Source organism: Homarus americanus, unplaced genomic scaffold (genome assembly GCF_018991925.1).
Source record: "Homarus americanus isolate GMGI-L3 unplaced genomic scaffold, GMGI_Hamer_2.0 scaffold24523, whole genome shotgun sequence".
Lineage (NCBI taxonomy): Eukaryota > Metazoa > Arthropoda > Malacostraca > Decapoda > Nephropidae > Homarus > Homarus americanus.
Window position 1 is genome coordinate 688381 of NW_024744357.1, and position 26914 is coordinate 715294.

The window sequence follows — 26914 nt, forward strand, 5'->3', positions numbered from 1 at the left end:
CCTCTAGGACAAATTCTTGTGTCAGTTTCAGAAAAAGGCTGTGTATGGTCAGTAAGTATTATTGTATGGGTCTGAAGCGGGGGCAGTTTCAGCAAAAACCAAAGAGAGGTTAGAGGCCATTGATGCATGGTGTTATACAATAATTGTATAAGTTAACTGACAGGAAAACAAATGAATAAATATTAAGATTGGCAAAAACTTCAAGAAAAATATTGTACAGTAGAACGTTGATATAGCACGAGATACATTCCAAGAGAGGTCGCTTTAAACCTAATTCGCACTAAATCGAAGTTTGGTTTCAATGGAATAATTTAGTTTGGTACTTGAGAGAAACACAAAATACTAAAAAGACTGAGAGTCTACCCAGATGCACCTCAGCCCATCTCCTAGAATAAACAAAACATTGTTTTTTGTAGTATTATGTTAAAACAAACACAAATAAATCAACACAGCTAAAATTATGGGACGTGAAATGGTCTGTTTACTAGCGATCAGCTGATGAGAAGATGCAGGGGGGGGGGTGGTATGTTTGGCAGTTGATGCCAAGGTCTAGTGTTTATTTGTTTATCTGTCCTTAAAAGTGGCTTGAAGTTTTTATCTTATAAAATGTCACTGAACTGACATGATTTAATTAATTTTATTCCAAATGAGTAAAATTTTTATCTCTTGTGCAAAATATATGACGTTTACATTCAAATTATTCGCTGTTTTGCAAGGATTCTAGCAATGCAAATTATATTCTCCTAGCTTTAGTCTGTGATATTATATAAGATAAAAACTTAAAGCCTAGAACCACCAAACCCTGGCTGGAAAGATGGGAAGTGACAGTGACACGTTTGACAGTTGCGCAGAAGGTCTAGTGAAGTATTTATTTGTTTATTTATGTCCTTGAGATTGAGTTTTTGCTTTTTTGTTTATAAAATGTCACAGGAGTGACCAAGAGAATATAATTCACATTGCTGGAATTCTTATAAGATAGTGATTACAGGTACTTCTCGACTAACGACCACCCGGACATACAACCACCTCAGTCGTATAAAATATTTTTCAAATTACGTATTTTCGAGTCCCGACGTTACTGATCAAACTGTGTACTGACAAAATTTTTGTTTGTAATTCCCTTTAAAATGGCTGGCCAGCGTAAAAGTGAGAGTTCTCGTGGTACTGAGAAGAAAAATAGACACCCATTTTACATTTTCTATGTATTATTTTCGCATTTTCGACTTACGACCAATTCTACTTATGACCTGGTCGTCGGTCCCTAACCCCCTCGTAAGTCGAGGACGTACTTAATTTGAATATAATCATGCTATAGTTTGCACTAGACAAAAATTTTAGTTATCATTAGTACATTATTTTGAGTACATGTACAGTACAGCTTTGCCCTTAGGACAGTGTAGCGTGCCCAGAGAAACATTGGCCGCGAATTTAATAATATGATGCGCCAGATTTACACGTGCAAAATAGGAAAGATTTGCTTTAAATTAAAACACTTTCCTGAATTGTGGGTGTCGCTTTAAGTCAATAATCTTAAATTGAATCGCTTTAAATCGACGTTCTACTGTATTTTGAATTAAAAAAAAAAGGAAATGAGATACATCATTTTGGTCATATAATTAGGAATGGGAGACAATAACATCAATATTAATGGCCAAAGTTGATGGTAGGAGGTCCAGGGGAAAGTAGAGACTAGGATGGATGAATTAGATTAAAAAAATGGCTTCTCAGAACGATGGAAAATCTTGGAGGATTGGTAAAAACAGCCCGAAAACATTCGGAGTGGAAGACTGTGGTCGCCAACACTCAGTTATGAGGATGGTAGTTTGATTGGTTGATTGACCATCATGATGAACACTGATCTTAAGACACACCATTATCCTCATCATGTTCACTGACTATCAAAATTTCCTCTTATATGGCCAGGCCATGTGCCATGGTGGTGCCGGACTTAGAGCTGATATGTGAGATCATGCTGGTGGCTGAGGGCTTCATCGAAGCCAAGGTGCTGGCCAGGAAGTTCATCACTCTCTACAGACTCTGTCGGGAGCTCCTCTCCAAACAGGGACACTACGACTGGGGTCTCAGGGCCATCAAGAGCCTGCTGGTGGTCGCTGGCTCCCTCAAGGTATGTTAGAAGATTCAGTGTGTAGAGGTCAGGGGCTTCTCAGCATAGTGTCAAATAAGGCTCCAACTAGCTTATAACTTACAAAGATTTAAATATAAAATATGTATGTGTGTGTGTAAATGTATAAATATGTTTGTGCCTACATGTGTATGTTTATGTTTGAAGGGGACTTGCCTGTACCTGAATACATCCCATGGCTCTTGTGTTGACAAATGCTTGCCTGTATGGTTTCTAGCGTGATGACCCTGAACGCCCGGAGGACCAGGTGTTGATGAGAGCCCTAAGAGACTATAACGTGCCTAAGATCGTCACCGATGATGTGCCAGTCTTCATGGGTCTCATCGGTGATCTCTTCCCCGCCCTGGACGTTCCTCGTAAGAAAGACCTCGAATTTGAGAAGGCCGTCAAAGAGGCTGCTGTTGATCTGAAGTTGCAGCCAGAGGACAGCTTCATTCTAAAGGTAGGTAATACTGTACTCTGTCAGCCTCACAAAAGTCTTCTCATACCACTCCAGCACCCACAATAAATCCAATCACCCAGTAGTTTACTTCAATACTACAATTCCACTAAATAAACTCTAGATCCTGAGTCTGTAGTTCATAGGTCACAAATGTCCTAATTGCATTCTATACCATTATGACACAAAGTCTCATTTGCAAACAAGATAATTTACAGCCTCTGCTTACTATCAGCAATTATCTACTCTGATGTGCTGAGTTGAGTACCATCGTCCAACTTGTCATCATCAGACATAGAGCCAAAACACTGCCAATAACATATACTGTACTACCAAAGCAAAAACATCAAATACTGTACTTAACCATCAGAAAATTCTACTAATACCGGTTAATACCATAACAAGAACAACATAATTATATCTATTCATTCAGGTGGTGCAGCTGAAGGAACTGCTGGAGGTGCGTCACAGTGTGTTCATCATTGGTGGAGCAGGCACAGGCAAGACCCAGGTGTGGCGAACACTCTTTAGGACAATGCACAACATGAAGAAAAAGCCTATCTGTTTTGATCTTAATCCCAAGGCTGTTACCCGAGATGAGCTATTCGGCTACATCAACTCTGCCACCCGGGAGTGGAAAGACGGTGAGAGAACTGAGGTAGAGAGGAAGGAATTGGTATTAGGTATTAGGAAATACTATATTGGTGGGGAAAATGTACTGGTGAAGACTTACTGGAGTGAAGGTATTGAGAGAGATTGTACAGGGGGGAGACTATGCAAGGGGAGACAGTAATAGTGAGACAGGTGGTATGATTACGCATAACTTTCTCTTCTTTGACTTAAACTAATCCAGTGTAGTGTAATTGTCATAAAAAACTCTTCTTGTACTTGAGAATCAGAAATTGTATGAAAGGAGTAGATTTAGCATCACTCTTTTTTTTATTTACTCTATAGTTGTAAGTTTGTCATCATCTGTGTATCTCCTCAGTGACCTAAAATTTGGTTTGTAGTCACCAGTTACTTGGGTCTCATTTATCTTTGGTCTTTGGTCACAGACTTGATTTCTTTTTCTTTTCCATCTTAGGTTTGTTCTCCAGCCTGATGAGGGACCAAGCTAACATGCCAGGTGACGCACCCAAGTGGATCATCCTGGATGGCGATATTGACCCTATGTGGATCGAGTCTCTCAACACACTCATGGACGACAACAAGGTGGAGACATATATTGTGTTGGAGTTTGCTTGACCTGATGATGTGTCACTGTTGTGCTCCTAATGAGTGTAATTGGTGCATGGTAGTGTTGGTTTATTAGTGTGATGGTGGATCTTGAGTATGTTGTATTGCATGTCCTGAGTGCTTTGATGGTTCTTGTATGCATGTGTGACTATCTATAATGGGTTTCATGTTTGTAAACTTTTTCTTGCTATGCTGTTGGGTGGTCAGAATCAAGAGGAATTATACATTCAACTTTCACTCACCTTCATCTGTTCATTCTTCTGTGACATTCTCATAAGTTACTCGGTGCTATAATTGCCAATCATCTGCGTTCGCTGCTACTACCTGAATGTTCATTACATTCACTTCCAGTGCTGCCTTTTGTTTTGTTTTTCTTCTGCTTTCAGCCGCATTTTGTAGATGAAACTACTCTACTTAGTAATCTAGAAAGAAAATTACAATATTTCATCTTAGGAATTTGAGAGTGTACCTCAGTGATATCTCCATCAGCCAGAGCAATTGGTGCAGAGCACTTCTGGGAATGCAAGATTTCCGAGTAATGAGACGACTCTCTGAAAGCCGGAAAAAATTACCCCTGGAATTTTCTGGATATTTTCAAGTACTGTACCAGTAAAATTTTCTCGGAAGTTCCAGAAGTTGAGCGTTACATCATCTTTCGAAATGAGAAAAAAATCTCCCATCCCCAGAATTTTTGGAGTACCAGAATTTTCTTGGGATTTTCCAGAATTATGCATTATTTCATCTCTCAAAGCCTGGAAAAAATTCCCCATCCCTGGAATGCACCCCTTAGAATATTTCAATTCCATCTGTTGGAGAGTTCCGGTTACAATGGATCCCGGCTAACGGAGATATTACTAGTAAAAAATGATTGTGAATGTAAAGGGAACCAATGGTAATAATAAATAGACCAAGGGGGCAGGAAGTATTACATGTTAATTTGAATGGAATTAGCATGAAGAAAGTGGCTTGTATCAGATATTTAACAAATTAAATGATGATTAATGATTTAAACTACAGAGTAGCCGAAGTAAAGAAAATAACATTATGGAGTGAGAAAAGTATCATCCAAGGTAAAGGTGAAGATGTACAATTGTTGAGCTGATATGATAATGTGGATGTGAAATATGGACTCAAGAGGCAAGAGCAGTTGTGTTCTGACCTCACTAGGGGAAAGGTCACGGCAGGGTTAGCTCCGGAGGGATAATTATCAGATATGGCCAGTGCTATGTGCGGTCTTGGGAATGAGAGTTTGTTGACCAAACTGGAGTGGTCCATTGAAGAATTGGCGAGGGCCAAGTTAGAAATTGAGAGGGCCACGTTGGAGAACCTGAAATTAAGGAAAGAGCTGGCGAAGTTAAAAGGAGAGGCTGGACGAGTAAAGCCAGTGTCTGACGAAAACTCAAGCGAGTGGAAAGTTGTGAGTAGTGGGAAGACAAAGCTGGTGGTGAAGAAGCACACGAAGGATACGACAACAACGACAACAACAGCTAAGTGTACCAACCCGTTCAGTCCCTTGATAGACGAATTGGACGTTAGTACAGTCAGGGACAGGGATGACAAGGAAGGTATAAAAACTTTAATTGTTGGTGACTCACAGGTAAGGTACATGGACAGGGCCTTTTGTGGTAAAAACAAAAATAGGATGAGGGTGTGTTTGCCAGGAGCTGGGGTGGGGGATATAATTGACAGGATGGACAATATCTTGTCTGGTAATGGGAACAAACCCATTATCTGCCTCAGTGCAGGAGGCAATGATATTGGCCGGTGTAGGAGCGAGGAACTTCTTGATAAGTTCAAGGCAGCCATAGATCGTATTAGGACTAAGGGAGGGATCCCTATCATATGCGGTGTCCTGCCTAGAAGGGGAGTTGGCAGTGAATGGTTGTCAAGGGCAGTTGGTGTCAACGACCGTCTTGACAGATATTGCAAGTCAATATCAGTCCCATTCATTGACAACTGGGACAACTTCTATGGCAGAAGGGACCTTTATGCTAGGGATGGGGTGCACCTGTCTAGGGATGGAGTAGCAACCCTGGCTGGGGCTCTAGAGGGGGCAGTTCAAAAGATATCGAAGTCTTTAAACTGCTAAGAGAACATATGGGCACGGGGGTGGAGGAGACTGCAGTGGGAGCGGGTAAACAAGGCGAAAGATTACAGGGAAATAGTGTTAGGAATGATGACAAAACTAAATTAGACAGGGAGTTTAAAACTAAACGCGGTAAGGGGAGGACTCAGAACACGACTAACTTAAATGTATACTACACGAACAGTAGAAGTATGAGAAACAAAATGGATGATATTAAGGCCTTGGTATGTACCGAAGAAATCGATATAATTGCATTCACTGAAACATGGATCAACCTAGACACACGTGAATTACAGTCGAATACCAAATTGTGGGTTACAAACTGTTCCATACCGATAGGCAGACCAGGAAAGGAGGAGGAGTAGCAATCTATGTTAGGGATAATCTGAAGTGTGAAATAAATAAGGAAATAAAAACTGAGAGGAATACAGAAACAATTTGGATAGAATTAAGCGACGGTCGGGAAAAATTAATCACAGGAGTAATATATAGACCCCCCCAATCTTGATAGAGTCAATGAGCGACTTATCTGGGATGAAATGCGCAGGGCTTCCATACACAACAAAGTCTGTATAGTAGGCGACTTTAACCTTGGCCAAATAGATTGGACTGACCTTACGGGTAACTCAGAATCAGAGGATTTTCTCGAGACCATCCAGGACTGTTTCCTAAGTCAACATATAACCGAACCCACACGGGGTAATAATATACTGGATTTAGTTCTGTCGAACAGAGAAAACCCTCATTAGCAGGGTCGAGGTAGGGAACGAATTTGCAAACAGCTTTATCACAAAGAAATTCTCTATTCCAGTTAGATTTTTCAGGCAGACGTAAGGAAAATTCCACTAAAGTACCAGATTTTAGAAGGGCAAACTTTGACAGTTTAAAGAGGCAGCTGAGAGAGGGGGTGTCGCGTTTGGCCGTGAACCTGACAGATGACACCGACCTGATAACAAGATCTGAGATTGCCGAGTTCCACGACAATTTAAATAGTGAGTTACTTAATGCACAAAGGCAGAACATACCATACAAAAAACTCAGATCAGACAACAATGACCCTAAATGAATAAATAATTATTTAAAGAACATCATTTACAAAGGAAGGCTATAGGTAGAAGGATAAATCGTATGCACCGACTATTATAGGGTATTGGCGAGTAGGGTTAAAACTGAGATAAGGAAAGCAAAGAGGAATAATGAGGTAAGGATAGCAAGGGAGGCGAAGACAAACCCCAAAGGATTCTACCAAATGTATCAAACTAAAACACGAGAAAAGATTGGACCAATACTGTCAAGACTCCGGCGAGCTCACTGATAACGACGGAGAAATGAGCAATAATTTGAATAAATATTTTTCAACAGTTTTCACCACTGAAAATTTAAACATGATACCCGAGGCACCGACTCTATTCAGAGATAGTGAAGAAAACAAATTAAGTGAGATAGTAGTGACTAGTAATGATGTTAGTAAGCAAATAGACAAACTAAAGCCTAATAAGTCACCTGGTCCCGATGAGATATTTGCCAGAGTATTAAAGAAATGTAAGGAAGAGCTTAGTATGCCCTTAGCAAAGTTGTTTAACATGTCCTTAAAAACAGGTGTAGTACCAGAATCCTGGAGGATAGCGAATGTAATACCGATTTTCAAGAAGGGGGATAGATCGCTATCCTCTAACTACCGCCCAATCAGTCTAACATCAAAAGTAGGCAAATTACTGGAAGCAATCATCTCAAACTCTATTCGAAATCACCTGGAGAAGCACCGATTGATCAATGATTCCCAGCATGGCTTCACAAGCGGACGTTCTTGCCTAACTAATCTATTAACATTCTTTTCATCAGTTTTCGAATCGGTGGACGAGGGGCACTTTATGATGTGGTATATCTCGACTTTAGCAAAGCCTTCGACAGAGTCCCCCACGAAAGACTAATTAGAAAGGTAGAAGCTCATGGCATTAAAGGTGACATCCTTAAATGGATTAGGGCGTGGTTACAGGACAGGAAACATCCAGTGAGCATTAACGGCACTAAATCCCATTGGAGCAACGTCACAAGTGGAGTTCCCCAAGGCTCAGTACTTGGACCATTATTATTTATTATATACATAAACGACATAGATATCGGCAACATAAGTAAATTTGCTGATGACACTAAAATAGGACGTGTTATCAAATCTGACGAGGACTCGGGAAAATTACAGGAAGATCTAAACAATTTTTTCGAATGGTCTGAAAAATGGCAGATGAAATTCAACGTCGACAAATGTAAAGTACTCAGTATAGGAGATGTAAACAGGGAAACCAGATACCAGATGAACAACGATGCCGTAGAGAAATCCGACTGCGAGAGAGATTTAGGAGTAATGATAAGTAGGAACCTTAAGCCAAGTAAACAATGTGTTTTTGCTCGTAACAAGGCTAATAAAGTACTTGGATTCATACATAGGAGTGTTAGTTACAAGACTAGCGAGGTCATCCTAAAACTGTATCTTGCTCTTGTGAGACCACACCTGGATTACGCAGTTCAGTTCTGGTCACCGTATTACAGAATGGATATAGAATCCTTGGAAAGAATTCAGAGGAGAATGACAAGACTAATCCCGGGCATTAGGAACCTTGAGTATAGAGACAGGTTAAAAGCATCTTAATTTGCACTCCTTGAGAGGCGTAGGCGAGGGGCGACCTGATAGAGGTGTATAAGTGGAAGGCAGGGCTAAACAAAGGGGACATTACAAAGGTACTCAAATTATCCAACCAGGAGCGAACTCGTAACAATGGTTTTAAATTAGACAAATTTAGATTTAGGCGTGAAATAGGTAAACACTGGTTTGGAAACAGAGTAGTGGATGAATGGAACAAGTTACCAAATATCATCATTAACTCGAATACGCTGAATTGCTTCAAACATAGGTTGGATGCTCATATGAGCAATAGGGGTTGGGTGTAAACGGGCCTGCCCAGTATGGGCCAATAGGCCCGCTGCAGTTTCCTCCATTCTTATGTTCTTATGTTCTTAAGCTTCAGGTTAGAAGTACAGTTATAGAGACAACATGCATGACAGCAATAGGATTATAAAAAAAATGCAGAAATGAGAACAAGTGGAAGCAATGCTACAAGATAACAGTCGGCTTAGAATAGATGGTATGGACGTATGGAGCGAATTAGAAGTAACATAATGGTAGACAAATGTATAATTCAGACATAAGTGGTAAGAGGGAGAGACAAAGACCAAGTAGATTGAGGATGGAATAGGTAATGCACTAAAAGTGCAAGGGGAATAGAAATCAAGGAAGTAGTAGTGTGCATGCATATGACTTTTCAGGTGTCATCTGACCTCTCTCAAGGTACGGTCACGGCAAATTATCTTCCGGGGTTTGACTAGCAGTGGTTACCATGTTTAGTGTTAGCTGAGAGCAGTTCTGTGCCACACTGAAGGCTGAACATGTGATGGTTAATGGCAAAAATGAGAAGAATAAAGACATGAGACTAAGTGAGTCTGTGGAGGACGATGACACTGTCCAGTGGAAAGTTTGAACAAAAGCCTCCCCAGTGGGAGCCGCCTTGATGCAGTGGGGGCTAGCGAGTTCCCATGATGAGGTGAGCAGTACCAGAAGGGCCCCCCCCCCCCCCCCTCCCCTTCCTTTCCTTCTCAAAGAGAGGGAAGGGATTTCCCAAACTGTGGGTCACCGGGGAGGGTCCAGACAAAATGGCTCCTATCCTGCTACCGTTTTGAGAGCAGACTGGCAGCATCATCCCCAGCCCAGACCACCAGAGCTGGAATACTCTCCCAAGTGTTTGCTGTACGTGCCGTCCCATAATGCTGGGAGACGTGAGTCCTGGAGGTTGAGCGAAGCCACAGACTGCACCCTGCAGCTAGCAACGCACCCCTTTGGTCCCCTATTCCAGTTAGATGTGCAGCTTGGTTAGGCCCGATCAAGTCACTTCGTTGGTCACAGTGTGGCTAGGGTGAAGCGGGCGTCTAGGGTCCTGGCACTCCTATTGTCTGAAAAATGGCAGATGAACAATGTTATTATAAAATATAGAGAAATCCGACTGTGAGAGAGATTTTGGAGTAATGATAAGTAGGAACCTCAAACCAAGACGGCAATGCATATACTGTACGAGTATGCTGGAAACAAGGTGAACAAGATACTAGGGTTCATATCAAGGAGTGTTAGTTACAAGACTTGTGAGGTTATCAGTTTTGGTCACCATACTATAGAATGGATATCAATCCCCTAGAGAGCATTCAGAGGATGATGACAAAGCACTCCTTTGAGAGACTCGAAGTGAAGGGCGATATGATTGAGGTGTATAACTGGAAGTAAGGGTTAAACAAAAGGTACTTAAACTATCTAACCACGAACGAACACCCAGCAATTGTTTTAAATTAGACAAATTTAGATTTAGTCATGAAATAGGTAAACACTGGTTTGAGAAAAGAGTTGTGGATGAGCGAAACAAATTACCAAACACCATCATTAACATGAGGTCACTGGGAAGCTTCAAATGTAAGTTGGACAGATGAAGGAGTGATATGGGTTGGGTGTAAACGGGGCTGCCTAGTGTGGGCCAATATGCTAGCTGCAGTTTCCTCCATTATGTGAGGTCATCATGGTCAGGTCACTTGGTAAGGTGTTATTAACACCCTCTCGTGAGGTCATGTAATTCACACCCTAATGTGGGACGCCTTCCTGCAGCTGTCTTTTCAAACCCTCAAAGTTTGTTCTACAGAAATAAAGGACTTCAGTGGTACTTTCCCTGGGACTGATCTTAAGTGCTTTTTTGATTCTAACTTCATTGTGATCGCTGTTAGTATGTTCCCTATGTTCACATTATTAATTAGGTTTTCTCCATTTGAAAGAACTAAATACTATATAATTACCCCTGATCGGTTCAGCTATATGTTGATTTGGGAAGCAGTCTTTAACGGTTTTGAGGAAATCCTCTGATTCGGAGTTACCCATAAAACCAGTCCAAATTTTTTGACTTAAGTTAAAGTCCCCGACTATACAGACTTTACTATGCCAGGATGCCCTTCGTGTGTATGTTTATATATACAGTATATATATCTAGTCTCACCAAAACATAAAATCCTCTTCATTTATGCACAGATCTTGACGCTGGCGAGTAATGAACGCATTTCACTAACACCAAACATGCGTCTGCTCTTCGAGATCAGTCACCTGCGCACGGCGACCCCAGCCACGGTGTCCCGTGCAGGTATCATATACCTGAACCAAGGTGATCTAGGATGGAACCCGTAAGTTTCTTCTTTATACTTTATTAGACTCAAAATGTCCATTTTGTTAAAAAATATTGTTGTTATAGTGTGATGCTTACTTTTTTCCCCAGCAGCATTAATGACAGTTATATGACCAACTTCTTTGAATGTAGCAGCATAATCATCTTTGCTGGGACCTGACTTTGCATAGAAAATATATTATCAGTCTTTCTCTCACACTCTAGCTATGTGACCAGCTGGATTGATCGACGTGAAGTGCAGAGTGAGAAAGCCAACTTGATGGTGCTCTTCGACAAGTACATCCCCACCTGTCAAGAGATACTGCGCATGCGCTTTAAGAAAATAACTCCCATGCCAGAGATTAGCCATCTGATGATACTTTGTAATATGCTGGACTGTCTCCTCACACCTGAAAATACCCCGCCAGACAGCCCAAAGGAAGTGTACGAGCAATATTTTGTATTTGCTCTCGTTTGGGCCTTTGGATCAGCGCTCTATCAAGACGGAGTGAGTATTTGTAAAGTAGGGAATGTGGGGATGGGCTGGGTAGGAAGAACTCATCTCCTGTAGTGCCCCTCTTAATATTATTCAATGATTACTAAACATTACAGATCCCACATCATTACACTACAACAACAGCATTCTTCAACTACCTCCCAGCATAGCACTAATTGGCCTGCCTCTTCCTTTCTTCCGTACTTAGAACATTGACTACCGTGTAGAGTTTAGTAAGTGGTTCCAACAAGAGTTCCGGATGGTGAGGTTCCCGAGTTCTGGTAACGTGTTTGACTACTTCATCGAGCGAGACACACTGAGGTTTGCCCCCTGGACCGAGAAGATACCCAAGTTTGAGTTGGATCCAGACACACCCCTGCAGGTGAGTCTGGAGGTCCTCACTTACTCTGCCTCCCTGTATTTTACTCTCTCAGGCTCATATATTAACATTGATATAACTAGGTTGTTAATCTTAATATTTGTGGTTATTTGTTTAATTGTAAAATCGGGTTTTAAGGTGATATCCATTAAGTGCCCCAGTGTTTAACTTTGACTGACCTCTGTGAAGTGTTTCATTTTAAAATTCAGCTTCAATAACAGCAACAAAAACAAAAGGTCATTACAGTTTTATTAACCATTTATATCAGAATGTAATAAATGTGAAGAACACAATTGTGTTCACTAAATTTAGTTGTCACGTTCTTCCCACTAAAATATAACGAGTAATAAAATTTGCCCAATAGGGTTTCAGTACTGTATTTTTAAATGTTTGTATATAGTTTTCGTTTAAGGATAATCATTTTCTCTTAAGTCTTAAGGGTAGCTGTTTGTATTGAAAGATTTGGGTTAAGTAAAGAAATACTCCCAAATGTTTTTTTTTTCCCACCATCACTTATAAAGAAGAGAGGGTGGGTGGGATTTATTGTATATACTAAAGTTTACTTGTATAAATTTTTTTAGATGTATGGGTTAATTTTTATTTGTTTTTTAGTTGATATTTATTGTGATGGTATTATTGTTATGCTATTGATTAGGATAAAGTTACATATGTTGTATGTTCCAGTTACTAGCCAATCCAGTTTATTAAATGTAGCCTTTTGGGAACCTAAAACGTAAGTCCCTATTTTCATCTAAAATTCATATTTTACAAATAAATTCCTTAATATTTTCGAACTAAAACAGCTCATTCTAAATTCTATACAATTAACTTGCAGACATAAAAATAAAGACACTTATATGTATAAATTCCACATAAGAGGAATTTGTATTGTGGCTGATTATGATTGATTAAAACCAATTTTAACAATTAACAGGAGACAAATTGTCTTGTAAGTGCCTTGTAGTATGTATTAACCATTCATAAATATAATCCATTTTAAAATGAAACGAACTATTTGACCAAGTGGTTAATTTACCGGCTTTGGAGCTCAAGGTTATGGGTTTAATGTCAATACCTTAAATATATGAAGAACGGTACAGGCGTTCAGCAGGTCCGGCACTCCCTGTCAACACCCTATAGTGACTGTGCTGTAGAGAGTTTAGTGACAGCAGGCACATATATGCCAGGATTCTCCCGTCGTTGGCGCTTTTTTATGATCCTGGTCTGAGCCACGGCCATGAAAATGTCTTTTTAGCATGAGAGAGACTCTTACCTTACAGGTACAAGAATTACTTGGATTTCGTTGTCTCAGACGATGCCCCGTATGTTATAAGTCATACTCTGTCTTTCTGCTGGACAGGTGGATATATCACCTAAGGTAATAGAGAAGAAAACTGTGCATTTACACTTTGATAACACAAAGTCTCTACCATAGCTCTATTATTGAGATGTAAACAAACTACTATTTCGCCCAAAGGATGAACCATATGTCCTGAGTCGCACTCACTATTTGTCGAGGACTTCAGGCCTTGTGAAGTTTTAACGCAAATGAAGAGCCCAGGTCATTAATTTTTATAGTTGTCTAGTGTATGGACCTAATTATAATTTACGCTTAAATGTTTCATTCATTGAAATGCGGAAATACATAAAAACAACAATATACAGGAACTTGGCGACCCACCGATATGTTATGGAAATGTTTAACTCTGCTTTTGAGTTATCAGTATTACTACACGCCAACGAAGGTTCATTAACCTCGGTTGCCACACTGAAATTTATACAATATTCACATGTGAGTAAAGAGCTGCAACAGCTGACTGAATGAAATGTTTGCCTCTTGTCTGATTGGTTACTCATTCGATCCTGGGAGTCCTTCCAGTCCACCCAAATTTAAATGAGTACAGTACAGGTACCTAACTTTTAATTTGAGGAAGTAAAGATGGTAGGAGTCAGTGCTGGTCACAGTGCTAAGTTTTTAGTTCTGTTATTAATTCACTCAGGAGATCATGGATCTTGTTTACCTTTATTATAAATACAAAATTGATCTTGCTTACATTTAAGGCGAGTCACATTTGAAACAGAATGAAAAAGTTTAAAAATTTGATATCATCATTGACACAAATGTCTAGACACTATTGTCTTGATAACTAAACTTTGATACTTACTAAAGTCTTGCACTATGACAACTATAAGAGAAACTTCATGTAAACAAAAATGTTTCATCCCTTTTATTTTATTAAGTTCATGTTCGTAATAATTCACACAGTCCTTATGATAATGAGGACCTATTTCGGGGTGATACTGCCTATAGTATACATGACCAAGCAATGACTTGAGTAAAGCTGTTGCAGTTACAAGACAGAGCTGTGATATGAAGGCCCGGGGAGTCTTGGATAGATGTGCTGAAGGGAGATGAATTGGTTTACTAAATTTTCATGAGGCCGTTATGTAAGGGAGCGTGTTAAACTTGCCTGGTGGCACTCTGTGAAGGGGACAACACTTTGCTGAAATGGCAAACTAATATTATAAAGAGGCGCTATATTGAGGAGGGAGTGGAGAACTAAAGTGCTGATGGTAGTTCTCCAGGGAACAGAGTCACAGTGGCCAATCATACAACTGACAAGACTAAGACAAAATTGTACCAGCGATTCATGCAAGTCATGAGTCGGTCAACATATGAATTATCATCAGCTGAGATATTACCAAATTCATGTCTAAACATCTCCTGAGTTACACAAAATTTTACTGTGTCGAGTTAGATGTCTTCCTCAAGCAGCTGAAGCAACAAAGTCAAGATAGTATCTCACTATAGGAGTCGGGAAGAAAACACTGAATCTGGGAGCTTTAACCAATCGGAATCTGAGTTGTCCAGGCTATCTAATCTATGGAAAAAGATCAAAATAGCCAGACAACATTTTTAATGGTTGCTCTGATGGCTTAGTTAAAAAAATTTTATTATTATTCAAATCATAACTTTCTCCAACTCCTCTTCCCCAGGGCAGGTTTAATGCTTGGTATAATGAAAGTATCTTCTAACAGTATACAGTACTTCTTCACACCAATGATGATGCAGAACTATCTTGATTTGATAAATTACATTGTTCTAGTAGAGGGGATTCTCTTATATTATGATATGCACTCCTGTTCCTCCATCACCATCTTATATACCAAACAATGATGGTAGAAAGCCTTCTTTAAGCATTTGTTCTTAATATTTCTTGAATGTGTTGCCCTTAAGCACTTTGCTAATCATAACCGATCAGGACGAGGTTATCCAGATTCACATATTTCGTAGCAGTTCTGTTAAATTCCTCTTGAGATATTGCAGCACCGATTGCTTAAACTGATTACTTAACCACATGATCTCTAAGATTGACCTCCTGTGACACTGTACCATCCCCGGCAGGAATCGCTCGGCCCTCGGGTGTTGTCGGTGAGTCCTGAGTGCCAATTGCGCGTCTTGGGTGCCCTGAAGGACGTCCCCTTACCTTGATGGTAGAATCACTCCTTGTTCAGTCAAATTCGTCCAAGGATGATGGATACCCATCATGTAAAAGCTCCTCAGCCTTGTGTCCCATAACCATGAGCACTGCTATTTATACTCATATGAGTGATGGCCCTGTGACTCGAACAATTATCCTTCTGTTGTTTTGTCAAAACACTATCTCCCAGTATTGCCATTACCAATAATACACCTTTTAATACAGCCAACCACAGTGGCACTCACTCCTAAAGTGTATATAGTGATGCAGGAAGTGTGTTGTGAGGAAGTGTGAGGAAAGGGACGTCCTTGTTGGGTACTGCATTAAGGCACCACATGAGCACACGCTGCCTGACAGCCTCCTGCCGTTCACATCTATAAATGTGCATGATGATCATAACCTGCGTCTGCCGAAGTTCCCTCTCCGGGTTCCTGTCACTGCCAGTCTGTCACTGTCAGTCCAGTCTGCTTCTCACTGTCAATGCCGTGTCATTATCTCTGCCTATTCAGTGTCCCAATTCATAAGTGAGAGTCATTGTTTCAGGTATTTATACAAGGCCAATTAATAACGTCTTTCTCACTCTCGGCATAGTGTCCCAAGAGGTGTCAGACTTGTGTCCTCATCATTACCGTTTTAGTGAATTTACCGTAATTAAATCATTACTCTTTGAGTATCCCTTGGCTCTCCGAGCCACCGAAACATCCCTATCACTGACAAATAGCATTGTTGTCAACAATAGCATGTGACTGCTAGCGTGATACTGGTCATGCATTACGATAGGTTGTAGTTTTACAGATGACTGTCAGGGAAATGTATTAAATCAAATACTGGCCCACCAGTTGATCAAGACTAAGCAGTGAAGGAGTAAACTAAATACTATATAACATAAACTTAAGCATGGCGTCTAAACTGCATGATATAAAAAATCCTTTCGTCGATGTAAAATATATTAAAACTAACACATAGAACACGTAAACAAATATATATATATATATATATATATATATATATATATATATATATATATATATATATATATATATATATATATATATATATATATATATATATATATATATATATATATATATATATATATCCTGGTAAAGTTAAACATAAATCGAGAATGGAAACACTGTAGCTGATTTTTATACCTGGCAGTGATGCTCAGCAACTAATGTTAATTTCATTGTTTTATGTGTCTTCGTGTACCAGGAATGGCGAACAAAAATGGATGTGAGTTATTCAATGACTGATATTGTTCTGTTCTATGTCTTGTCTGTATGTGCGTTTGTCATAGTTTTTACTAGACAGTGAGTGAAGGCATGGACACCAAGGTTTTTATATGTGGTGCAACGTTCTTAACATCCCACGTACTTTGACACTGTAATACATTGATGCTCGTATTAAAGACCGTCTTTGTCTGCAAGTTATACCGTTGGAACATTGCATGATAACCTTTGGTAAAATGCAAGATAATTTGTATATATGTATGTGTACAGTTAAATGACATCATGCCTTCAACAAATATGCATGTAAACATTTGTGCATGTCAACATATTTACAAGTACACTGACGTAGGTACAGCTGTACATGAAAAAAAATAAAACATCAGGGTAATGTACAAGAACACATTCTTAAATATATACATGTTGAAAGACTGGTATACACATAAGTCTTCACCTCAATTGAACACAAACACTATAAGAAACTACAGATTGCATTTACATTTTTATAGTGGGGAAATAGGGACATTATATACATAGTCATTGCAAAAGTGTGCCCATATTTTGAATGGTTGATTAACAGAATATACTGTATATATATATATATATATATATATATATATATATATATATATATATATATATATATATATATATATATATATATATATATATATATATATATATATATATATATATATATATATATATATATATATATATATATAAGCAACCTTGTGGCGAAAAGAAAGGGAAGAGAGATTATTAGCTAAAGGAGGAGTGTTACTAAGACGAAATGCCTTTGATTCCACCTTATCTAATAGTTGACAGAAGTGCCACCCCCAGATACAAGAGCAGTACTCCAAGTTAGGACGAATGAATAACTTATAAACTTGACGCAACTGCTCGGGAGTGAAGTTGCTACAGCATCTGTACAGCATTCCCAGCTTTCAGGAAGCTGCTTTAGCAATGTTGTGGATGTGTGGCTTCCATGACATATTAAAGGAAATGGTGAGGCCTAGCATATCTATTTTAGAACTTGGCAGAATGAATGCATCCTGAAATGTGATTGTTGGGAGATCATCTAATTTGTAAAGTGTAATTGGTAAATACTGTGTTTTTTTACTATTGAATTTAACCAAGTTTCTACCTCCCCATTCGGAGATGCAGCAGATCCGTATTGATAGATGAAATTATATTAGCTCAAAAAACAGATCTAGTTTGAGAATTAGGGAGAAGGGAAAAATGTGAAGAAGAGTGAAGAATAGAATCATCAGCGTAAGAATGGATAGAATTAGTCGTAGTGTGAAGTAAATCATTGATAAAAAGAAGAAGAGAGTAGATGAAAGAACAGAACCCTGTGGGACACCACTTTTGGTAGAGAAAGAGCGAGGAGGGATCGATCCCTCGACAACTACTGCCACGGATCGGTTCTCAAGGAAGCTAGAAATTAGAGAACAAAGTGAATGAGAGAAACCATAAGGAAAAGTTTAGAAAGCAAATTCCTGTGCCATACCCTGTCAAATGCATTGGAGATGTTGAGGGCCACTATGAAAGTTTCCCCATAATCCCTAAGAGAGGATGTCCAAAGATGGGTGCAATAGGAGAGCAGATCAACACTAGATCTCGCCTGGCGAAAGCCATACTGGTGATGCGACAAAAGAGAATGGCGTTCAAGGTGACAGAAAATGAGAGTTTAAGATAGTTTCGAAAATCTTAGAGATGGATGAAGTTAGGGCAGTGGGGCGATAGTTAGAGGGATTGGAATGGTCACCCTTCTTCGGGATGGGCTGAACCGAGGCATGCTTCCAAGAAGAAGGAAAAGTTTGGGTTTTGAGGCAAAGGCAAAAGAGGCGCGCAAGTACAGGGGCTTGAATTTCAGCACACTCCTCAGAACACGATGGGGTATTCCGTTATGTCCATGCACCTTACTCACATCCAACCTGGATAACACACCAGCAACCCTACGAGTGGAGATTATAGGAAAGTGCATAGGTTCAGTAGGAAGAGCAGGAGGAGGAGGGATAGAGTTGGAATTGTCTAAGGTGCAGTTAGAGGAGAATAAGGTGCCAATAAAATTGGCTTTATCAGGGGTAGAGTTGGCTATAGAGTTATCAGGTCGAAATAGAGGAGGAAAAGAGGGAGTGTGGGATTTATTACAGATGTTTTTGGTTAAGGACCAGAAGGATTTACTAGAAGAAGAGTAAGTCAGGTCAGTGGTCTTTTTTTTTTTTTTTTTAAATTCCACTTGGCCCTACGAAGAATAACCTTACAACGATTCCTAGAAATAATGAAAGAGGAGTGGGTAATAGGAGAAGGAGATAGTTTCATAACTCGATACGCCCTAGCTCTCTCCCTACTTGCAAGAGAACAGGAGCGATCAAACCATGATTGTAAAGTGAAAGTTTTGGTAGAAGATGGGATAAATGCACTCATACCACCCTGTATGCGAGATGCCTATCCTCAAATGCCTTTTCAAAAATTATTACTACAGAGAATTTTATCTTATAATTTTTAATTGTTGATGTAATAGTGCAGTGGTTCTTGAACTGGGAGGCGCCAGAAGATTCCAAGGAGGGCGCGAGAGGTCAGAGAGGAAAGTCTGGTCAGGAACTGAGCACGTCTTGTACACGATTGTTCATCCCTCCCACTCTATAATAACCAAGGGCTGCATCAGGGGGTGGATCTAGGACTTATGCAGGGGGCGAGGCAAAAAGTTTAAAAACAACTGTAATAATGTAATTGCAAACCTTGTTATGCACTTAAAGACCTTATTTGTTGAAGTACAATAATAATGTAATTACAACAAAAACTTTTCAAGCCTTCATGGTTTGCTGTATGAAAGTCTGGAACTTCAGTGGAATTTTCCCTTGGACTGACATTAGGTGTTGTTTTGAATCTCACTTTATGATTTGTACTTACATTGTAGCCGATGAATTTTGAGATTATGTACTGTAGACGAATCTTGATGAATCTTCAGTGAGAGGATAAATGGGGTCTGCTTAAACTTACTTTACTGTAGTTTCACTTATGCTATTTAGTTTCACTTATATTTATCTGTATTGTAAGGGGGGGTACACAGAAAGGTTTTTATTTATTTCTATTTCTTTAACTGATTAATAAATATGTGTAAGAGGAGATATTTTTTCTCATAATTTTTTTTTCTGTCTTTTGTTTTCTCTTCTTTCCTGTTATATTATTTTATTTTATATAATTTTCTAAGTCTTTATTTCACTCTGCTTATTACTTTACCTTCTATATTTTACCTTTATTACATCTTGTTTATTTCTTTCAATGTTTTAATTTGTTTCTTATAATTTCCTCTAATTCTTTCTATGTTTACCAATGCTTAGTTATATTCTATTCAATGGATTAACCTGGGAAAACCATATAATACTTGAACAACACTTATTGGTATAATTATTATACCTACAAAGGTATAATAATTATATCACCCAGGCTTTTATTAGAATATAACTGCTATCATAGGGTATTAGGTAGCGTGGTATATACGAGCTTGGGCACGTGGGTTACAGTGTATATTTTCTGAGAAGCAATTGTTAGAAGGGAAGGAGTGATGATACTCACCATATTCTAAATCAATATTTATTTAGATCAAATGTGGATAGTATGACAATTTGAACCTTTATCCAACCACCAAAATAGGTTCAATCATTGTTTACTTTACTGCAACACTCGGACAGGAATGGACCACTAGGTCGTACTCAGTGTTGTATGTTGAGGCCGTTAATTTAACGCCGTCAATGGACGGCGGCAACTTTTTGTTAATGATGACGCCATAAATTTTTTGGGCAGATGACGCTACTCCCATACACAGGAGAATACACGTTTCGGGGCTGCATTTGCACGTCACTGAAAACTCGTTGACGTTAGGTGTTGACGCTGACGCTAACGGCGTCAATTTATGAAATCGTTTACGCCGATGCTGACAGCATAAAATTTCCAGGTATCAGGAAAATTTTCTCAGGATTTTCCGTAAAATGTGCCCCTCAGAAAAGTGTTCCCAAAGCCGGAATTTTACGGAAAATTCTGGCTTTGGTAACAATTTTCCGAGAAAATATCAATTCAGGCTATCGGAGCGTTCTGGGTTTGAGGGATTCCGGCTAACAGAGATATTACTGTATTGAGAAAGTTAGGTATGTGAGCCTCAACTTCATAAGAGTAAAATTGTTAGATAAGCTTTTCTTACTTAAATTGGCTGGCATCTTGAAGTTCCCTGTTCATAAGACGCCACTCATTCTTAACATCACCAATGGCATCCTTAATGTACTGTACTGTATTTGGAAACAACAAATGCATTAATTTTGTTAAAGGAGACTTTGGATCTCGTGACGTATCTTCTGATACGGGTATTCTATGGCTTGACTTGGTAGTTAGAGGTTTGGGGTCTCATAGTCAGTGGCTGGGGAATAGTACTATAGTCTGGTATAGCCATCCACAGTTCCACCTGTTGCAGTGGTTGGCATGTTTCCTTACAAGCCTTTATTTCATAGTAAAATTCCCGGAATAGCCCTAAGGAACCTCGCTATAGTAACCAGACTAAGGATGCTAAAATAAGGATTCCACCTCTATCTCTGAATGCAAGTACAGTGGAGTCTGCATTTATGCGGCTTTTGTTTACGCGTTTGGTCATTTACGCTGTGCCTTGCCAGAATGAAATGCTTTAATTACGCCGTAAATTTGGTCATTTACGCGGGTGAAGTATAATTTGTTTACTGTATTTACTGAAGATATTTGTTTTAGCTCATAAAATTCATACAAATTACCCGGCCAGAATATAATTTACATTGCTGAAATTCTTATAAGATTGTGATTATTTTAAATATATACACCATGGAATTTGCATTAGACATACAAATTTTAGATCTAATGCAAGAATTTTGATTAGAGAAAGCAAAAATATAATCTTTTGTGCAAAATATATGACGTTTATATTCAAAATATTCCTGGTCTTGCAAGGAATCTAGCAATGTCAATTATATTATCCTAACTTTAGTCTGAGGTATTATTTATTACTAAAAATGTAAGCCTACTGTTTTCACCCAAACATTTCTCAGAGAGGAAGGAGCCAGCGAGCAGCGTGGGAAGAGGGGGGAAGCGGGAGTTGAGTCCATTATTTGAATGGACATTAAGCGGGCGACTGTATTTCTCTTAAATATTAAATGTGTGTGCATACCATCATAAAATTAAGATGTTATTTTTACTACAACGTACGTATTGTGTCGGAAAAAGTGGAGTTTGGGGGTCGGCCCAGTCTCTGTTTCAATTAATCCCATATGTTCTGTTATTTCATTTACGCGTTTCTCGTTTTACGCGGGCCTCCACAGGTTCAATTGACCCCGTAAATGCAGACTCCACTGCATTTATTTTATAGTTATACTGTACAGGTTCACCACATTGGTATTAAACAACTTTGAAGCCTTGTAATTTGTTTTCCTGAACAGTACAAGCAGATGAATATTTACACAGTATGCTTGAGTTTCATTTGGTGTATGGGTACGTATCATATGGGTACAGTGGGGTACGTTATGGAGGCCACTGCCGCTGTGATGCACTCTTTCAGCTGAACAATGTCCTGCATTTTTGTGGAGTACACTTTAGACTAAACATAATCCCAAGGAAAGAAATCGAGTGGGATAAGGTCAGGCGATCTCAGTGGCCAGGAAGTGGGTCCATCTACCCAGCCAGCAATCTGGCACCCGAGCATCAAGGAAGGAGCAGACGTCATGTAGTAGTGGGCAGGAACCACATCCTGCTGGAATATGGGGTTTGGATTGCAGTCTTCTACCTGCGGTGGCACAAACATGTGAAGCATGTGTATAGGGTGTCATAGAGGGAAGATCAGCTAAAACAATGGCCATCACTTTTTGGTAGATTTTAGTGTATATAAACAGAAAATAATTTCAGTTTTAATATTTGCAACCTTTGCTAGGTAAATTTTAGCGTGAAATTTATCGAAAATCTAACGACAGCTGCATTAGTGCATTACAATTAAATAGTGAACATTGCTTTCTGACTTCATTTTTTAACAACCCAACTAACAATATTTTTTCTGTTTTAGATTCTGATGCATTTATAAGTTGATAATATTTGCGATGGCTGCTTGTGTCAAGACGGAACCAAAATCCAGCCATCTCAGTCACTATCTTGGGTCGGAGAGAGCTCCAGTCAGGTTCTACATTGAGAGATGCTTGAGATAAGGTGTTTTAATCAGGCAACCAGTGAAAAGAACCAAAGAACTTACACAAACAAAGACATTGCCAGTGATATGACCAAAGCTGTCTTGGCACAGTACACCTGGCTAACGCCAGTTCAAGCCCAGTCATAACAAGTCAGAAGAAGATTAGTGAGAGACTGCTAGCCAGTTGGGAAAAGGCAAGAGATATCTCTTGGGAGAGGAAACTTGCAGTTAAGGACAGCTTTCCAAGCAACTGGACCAGTTATTTGACATAATTACTTGCAGCCCAATTGTTCTCTGTCCTGAGTTTGGATGCATCGTGACTGTAAACCGAGGCCCACATCTCCTGTATTTGCAAGCGTGAACTGAAGATTCCTGGACGAACTGGCATTTGTCAAAGCACAGAGAGAAGACTGGCAGTATAGGGGCTCCATGATTTCTAGCCAAGATATTCGGAGTCCAAGAGACAGGAGGCTGCCACAGAGAGAAAGAAGAGGAGAAGAGTTGCCGAGAAAAGAGACTTGAGAAGGCCCAGGGTGAGGTAAAAAGGCCGATGATTGAGTCAAGCTGATTCAGAGTTTAATGACTTCCCCATGGCTGATCCGAGTGCTGCCTGGATTGACGGTGGTTTGATAACACCTATGATGTTCACCTGGTGATAGATCATAACAAAGTAAGAGAGCTCAGGAGAAACTTGTCAGTAACCAAGAAGAGAGTTTGATAAGGGATAAGAGAAAATGGAATCAATTGTTTGTTCTTTGATGGGAGAAGGATGACACTAAAGTGTTCATGAAAGTTGGAGATTCTGACAAGTTGTTCCTGCCACGGTGAAGGAGGAACACTACTCCTGCTGCAGTGAACCAGAGGGAAGTATTTGTGGCATTTCACCCAGAGAAAGATGACATCAGAAACCAGCTGAGATAGTGGCAGATAACATTGTGAACTGGCTCAGAGAGAGAACGTAGACCAGACCCTGCAGGCCATTGAGGACAGCACCAACACGAACACAGGGTGGCAAGGGGCCACAGGATAGAGCGGAAGATTGGGAGGAAGCTGGTCTGGATTGTTTGTGACCTCCACACCAACGAGTTGCCATCAGACATCTGATCCAGGAGCTGGATGGCAAGACTCTTTCAAACAACAGATGGTCTGGTCCTCTTGGCAAGATGCTGGACTCTGCCACTGAGTTAGAAATAAACCGAGCTTGAAAAATCACAGTTGGCCCTCCACTCGTTGAGCTTGCACATACTTCATTGACGACCTGAGTACTGACCAGTACTATGGTTACATGATTTGCAGTGCCATCAAAACTGGGGTCATGCCTGATAGACTTGCTTACCTGCAGATAGGTCCAGTCTCACATTCTAGGTGGCTCACAACGGCTCTCAGGTTCTGCAGAATTTGGGTCGCTCATCATAAACTGAAAGGAACCAGCTTCAACCTGAGACTTATTGTCCAATTCATCGTGAGTGTCTACTTGCCAAATTGGTTCAACACCAAGGTCAGTCATCGTTCTCCATAGGTCCAGGGTTCTCTTCCAGCTTGAGCTCCTGAGGAGTCAGCCAAGGAAGGTTGTTCAGATTGTGGAGCAGACTGTGAGGAGATCTTCCTGGTATGCTCATCCGAGGCAGTTCTGCAGACAATGCTCTGCAGTAAGGATGAGGAGGAGAGAAGAGTGGCAGTCAAAAGATCTTGGATATGAGACTTATGAGGACCGGCATGACGAATCAGTTGGTGACGATTCCTTCAGGGTCAGGAAGACCTGAAGTCAATCTAGGTGCCAAGACCTCACTGATCTCATAGATCTGGATAACATCCAGGCTGGCAGTGAACCTCTCCCGCAGCCTCACCAATGTTCAAGTCAGAGCTTTCCTGACAACCCCATGCATGTCCCTGCCTGGCCCTCCACACCCAGAGTAGAGAGCTGTGTACAGCAAGTGAGTGAGGCCAGCAGTCACGCACAGCCAGGAGAGGAGGGAAGGCTACATCCGAGCTCAGGTGGTCAGCAGGGAGGTGATGAGTAGAAACAGAAGCAAGAAAGACATGTTCTCTATGGTGTGCAGCAACACCGGGTCGTAGTAGTAAAACCGGTTTTTGTATTTGATGATTTTGTTTTCTAAAGGAATATTAAATTTAATAAATGTGTCAAGATCATTCGTTTCACTATTCTGGATCATTTTCATCCTAATAAATTAACCTGATACATTTACTTTACTTTAAATAAGCTATTTAGTGGTGTTGGTAAAAGGGTGGGAATACTGAATTTTCATAAGATTTCAAGTTAAAATTTACCTAGCAAAAAATAAAAACTTTTCAAATCTGAAGATATCACATGATTCTGCACATAGAACTACATCATTAATACCATGGGCCATTTTTCAAAACTCAAAAAAAATTCGCCTCAAGTATGACACAATGTCTAAGTACACATGGCCTGTCACAGATTTTTCTGCAAAGAAAAATGAGCCGATAATCCTGTTACGCATTAGACTGCACCAAATGTTAACTTTTGGTCTGTCTCTTTTGATTTCATTGGTGACTTGTGGATTCTCCACTCCCCAGATGTGGCAATTGTGTCTATTAACTTGCCCACATGTGTGAAATGTTGTTTCGTCGGCGAACATGGCTGAATTCAGGTACGGTACTCAGTGGTGTTATCCAGACCGAAGCACGTGCATAGCATAATTTCTCCTTTTGATATGATCATGCACTCTGAGCTGCTGAACCAGTTGAAACTTATATGCATAGAGCTGCAGCCGTGTATGCACAACTTCATGCACAGTAGAACGTGGGATTTGCAGTTTGGTACTGGGACGGCACACGGATAACCTCCTTGGGCTTCTGTGGAAGGTAGTATGTATATGCGTTCAACATCCTCTAAGTTCTTGGCTTTCCTCCACCATGCTATTTTAGAATGCTGCCATTCTCCTCAAATTGCTTCATCCATGCCTACAGATCTCTTCGGGTCAGTGGTTCCTTCGAAACGTTGTACGGAATTTGTCGTTGCACCGAGGTAGGTGACTTAAGTTTGACCATCCATAACAAGCCTTTTCTTGTAGGTCGTTATAATTTAACTGAAAACAAAAAAATTATTTAGCACAGAAACTTTGATATATGGTGAGGTATCTGCAATTTTCAGCATCCTCACATTTAGACATAAAAATTTATAAGGCTTCAAAGCTGTTCCATTTCAATGTGAACACCCTGTAATTTTAATACAGGTTACAAAATAGAATATCAGTGGCCTTAACTTACTAGCTGCTAAACATTGACAGTGAAGTGAAGTGTTGTGACTTATGGAGAGGGTGGGGTGGGGGGGTTCACCGTCATACTTATTAAAGTGTTCTCAATATTTGAATGGGGATATCTTATACTGTATGTGGTTTTAGTTAATATTCAGGAAAACCAATAAAACGTTTTTAAATCCAGTCGTCTTTACAGTATTATGTGGATAACCTTCATACTCGCCATGCTAATTTTTTTGTCAAACCCAAGGCATGACCGAATGTGCCATTGCATAGGGAGAAATGTCATTTATATGAATTTACTCTATGCTAGAAAAATATGATTTAATCATACTGGTGAAATAAATATGCGGGTAATAATTGACGATACATTTGCGTCGTGTAAGTCACATATGGTAAAATTGGTGATATGACAATAATGTGGCTGCCCAGACTATAGACAATTTCAGAAATGGAAGCAATATGTCATTGTGAATTGGAATGGTATAATGAAGTTTATTTAAAATTTAAAAGTTATTTCTAAACTCGCCTCCAAGGAGACCTGATATTAGATTTATCTATACACTAATCAACATGAATCAATCGTGACGGTTCTAAGCAAATATGTGGAGACCAACCCTGTTACCACCACACATCCTCACTCACACCTTACACCATGATAAAGCCAACCACTATCCACACTTATTCTACCATCTCTTGCACTGCCTGAGAGTCATCAAGAAGTTCACGAGTGTGTTGGT

At 39.8% G+C, this 26914-nt stretch overlaps 1 protein-coding gene across 1 annotated transcript in view; it reads left to right on the forward strand.

Annotated features, from left to right (window-relative positions):
• LOC121877745 (dynein beta chain, ciliary-like) overlaps positions 1–26914 on the forward strand; it is a 178514-nt gene that overhangs the window by 62027 nt on the left and 89573 nt on the right. The window contains 7 exon segments of the mRNA XM_042383602.1: positions 1924–2125; positions 2361–2585; positions 3016–3226; positions 3667–3794; positions 11018–11166; positions 11373–11655; positions 11852–12025. Of these exon segments, the coding sequence (XP_042239536.1) occupies positions 1924–2125; positions 2361–2585; positions 3016–3226; positions 3667–3794; positions 11018–11166; positions 11373–11655; positions 11852–12025 (1372 nt within the window).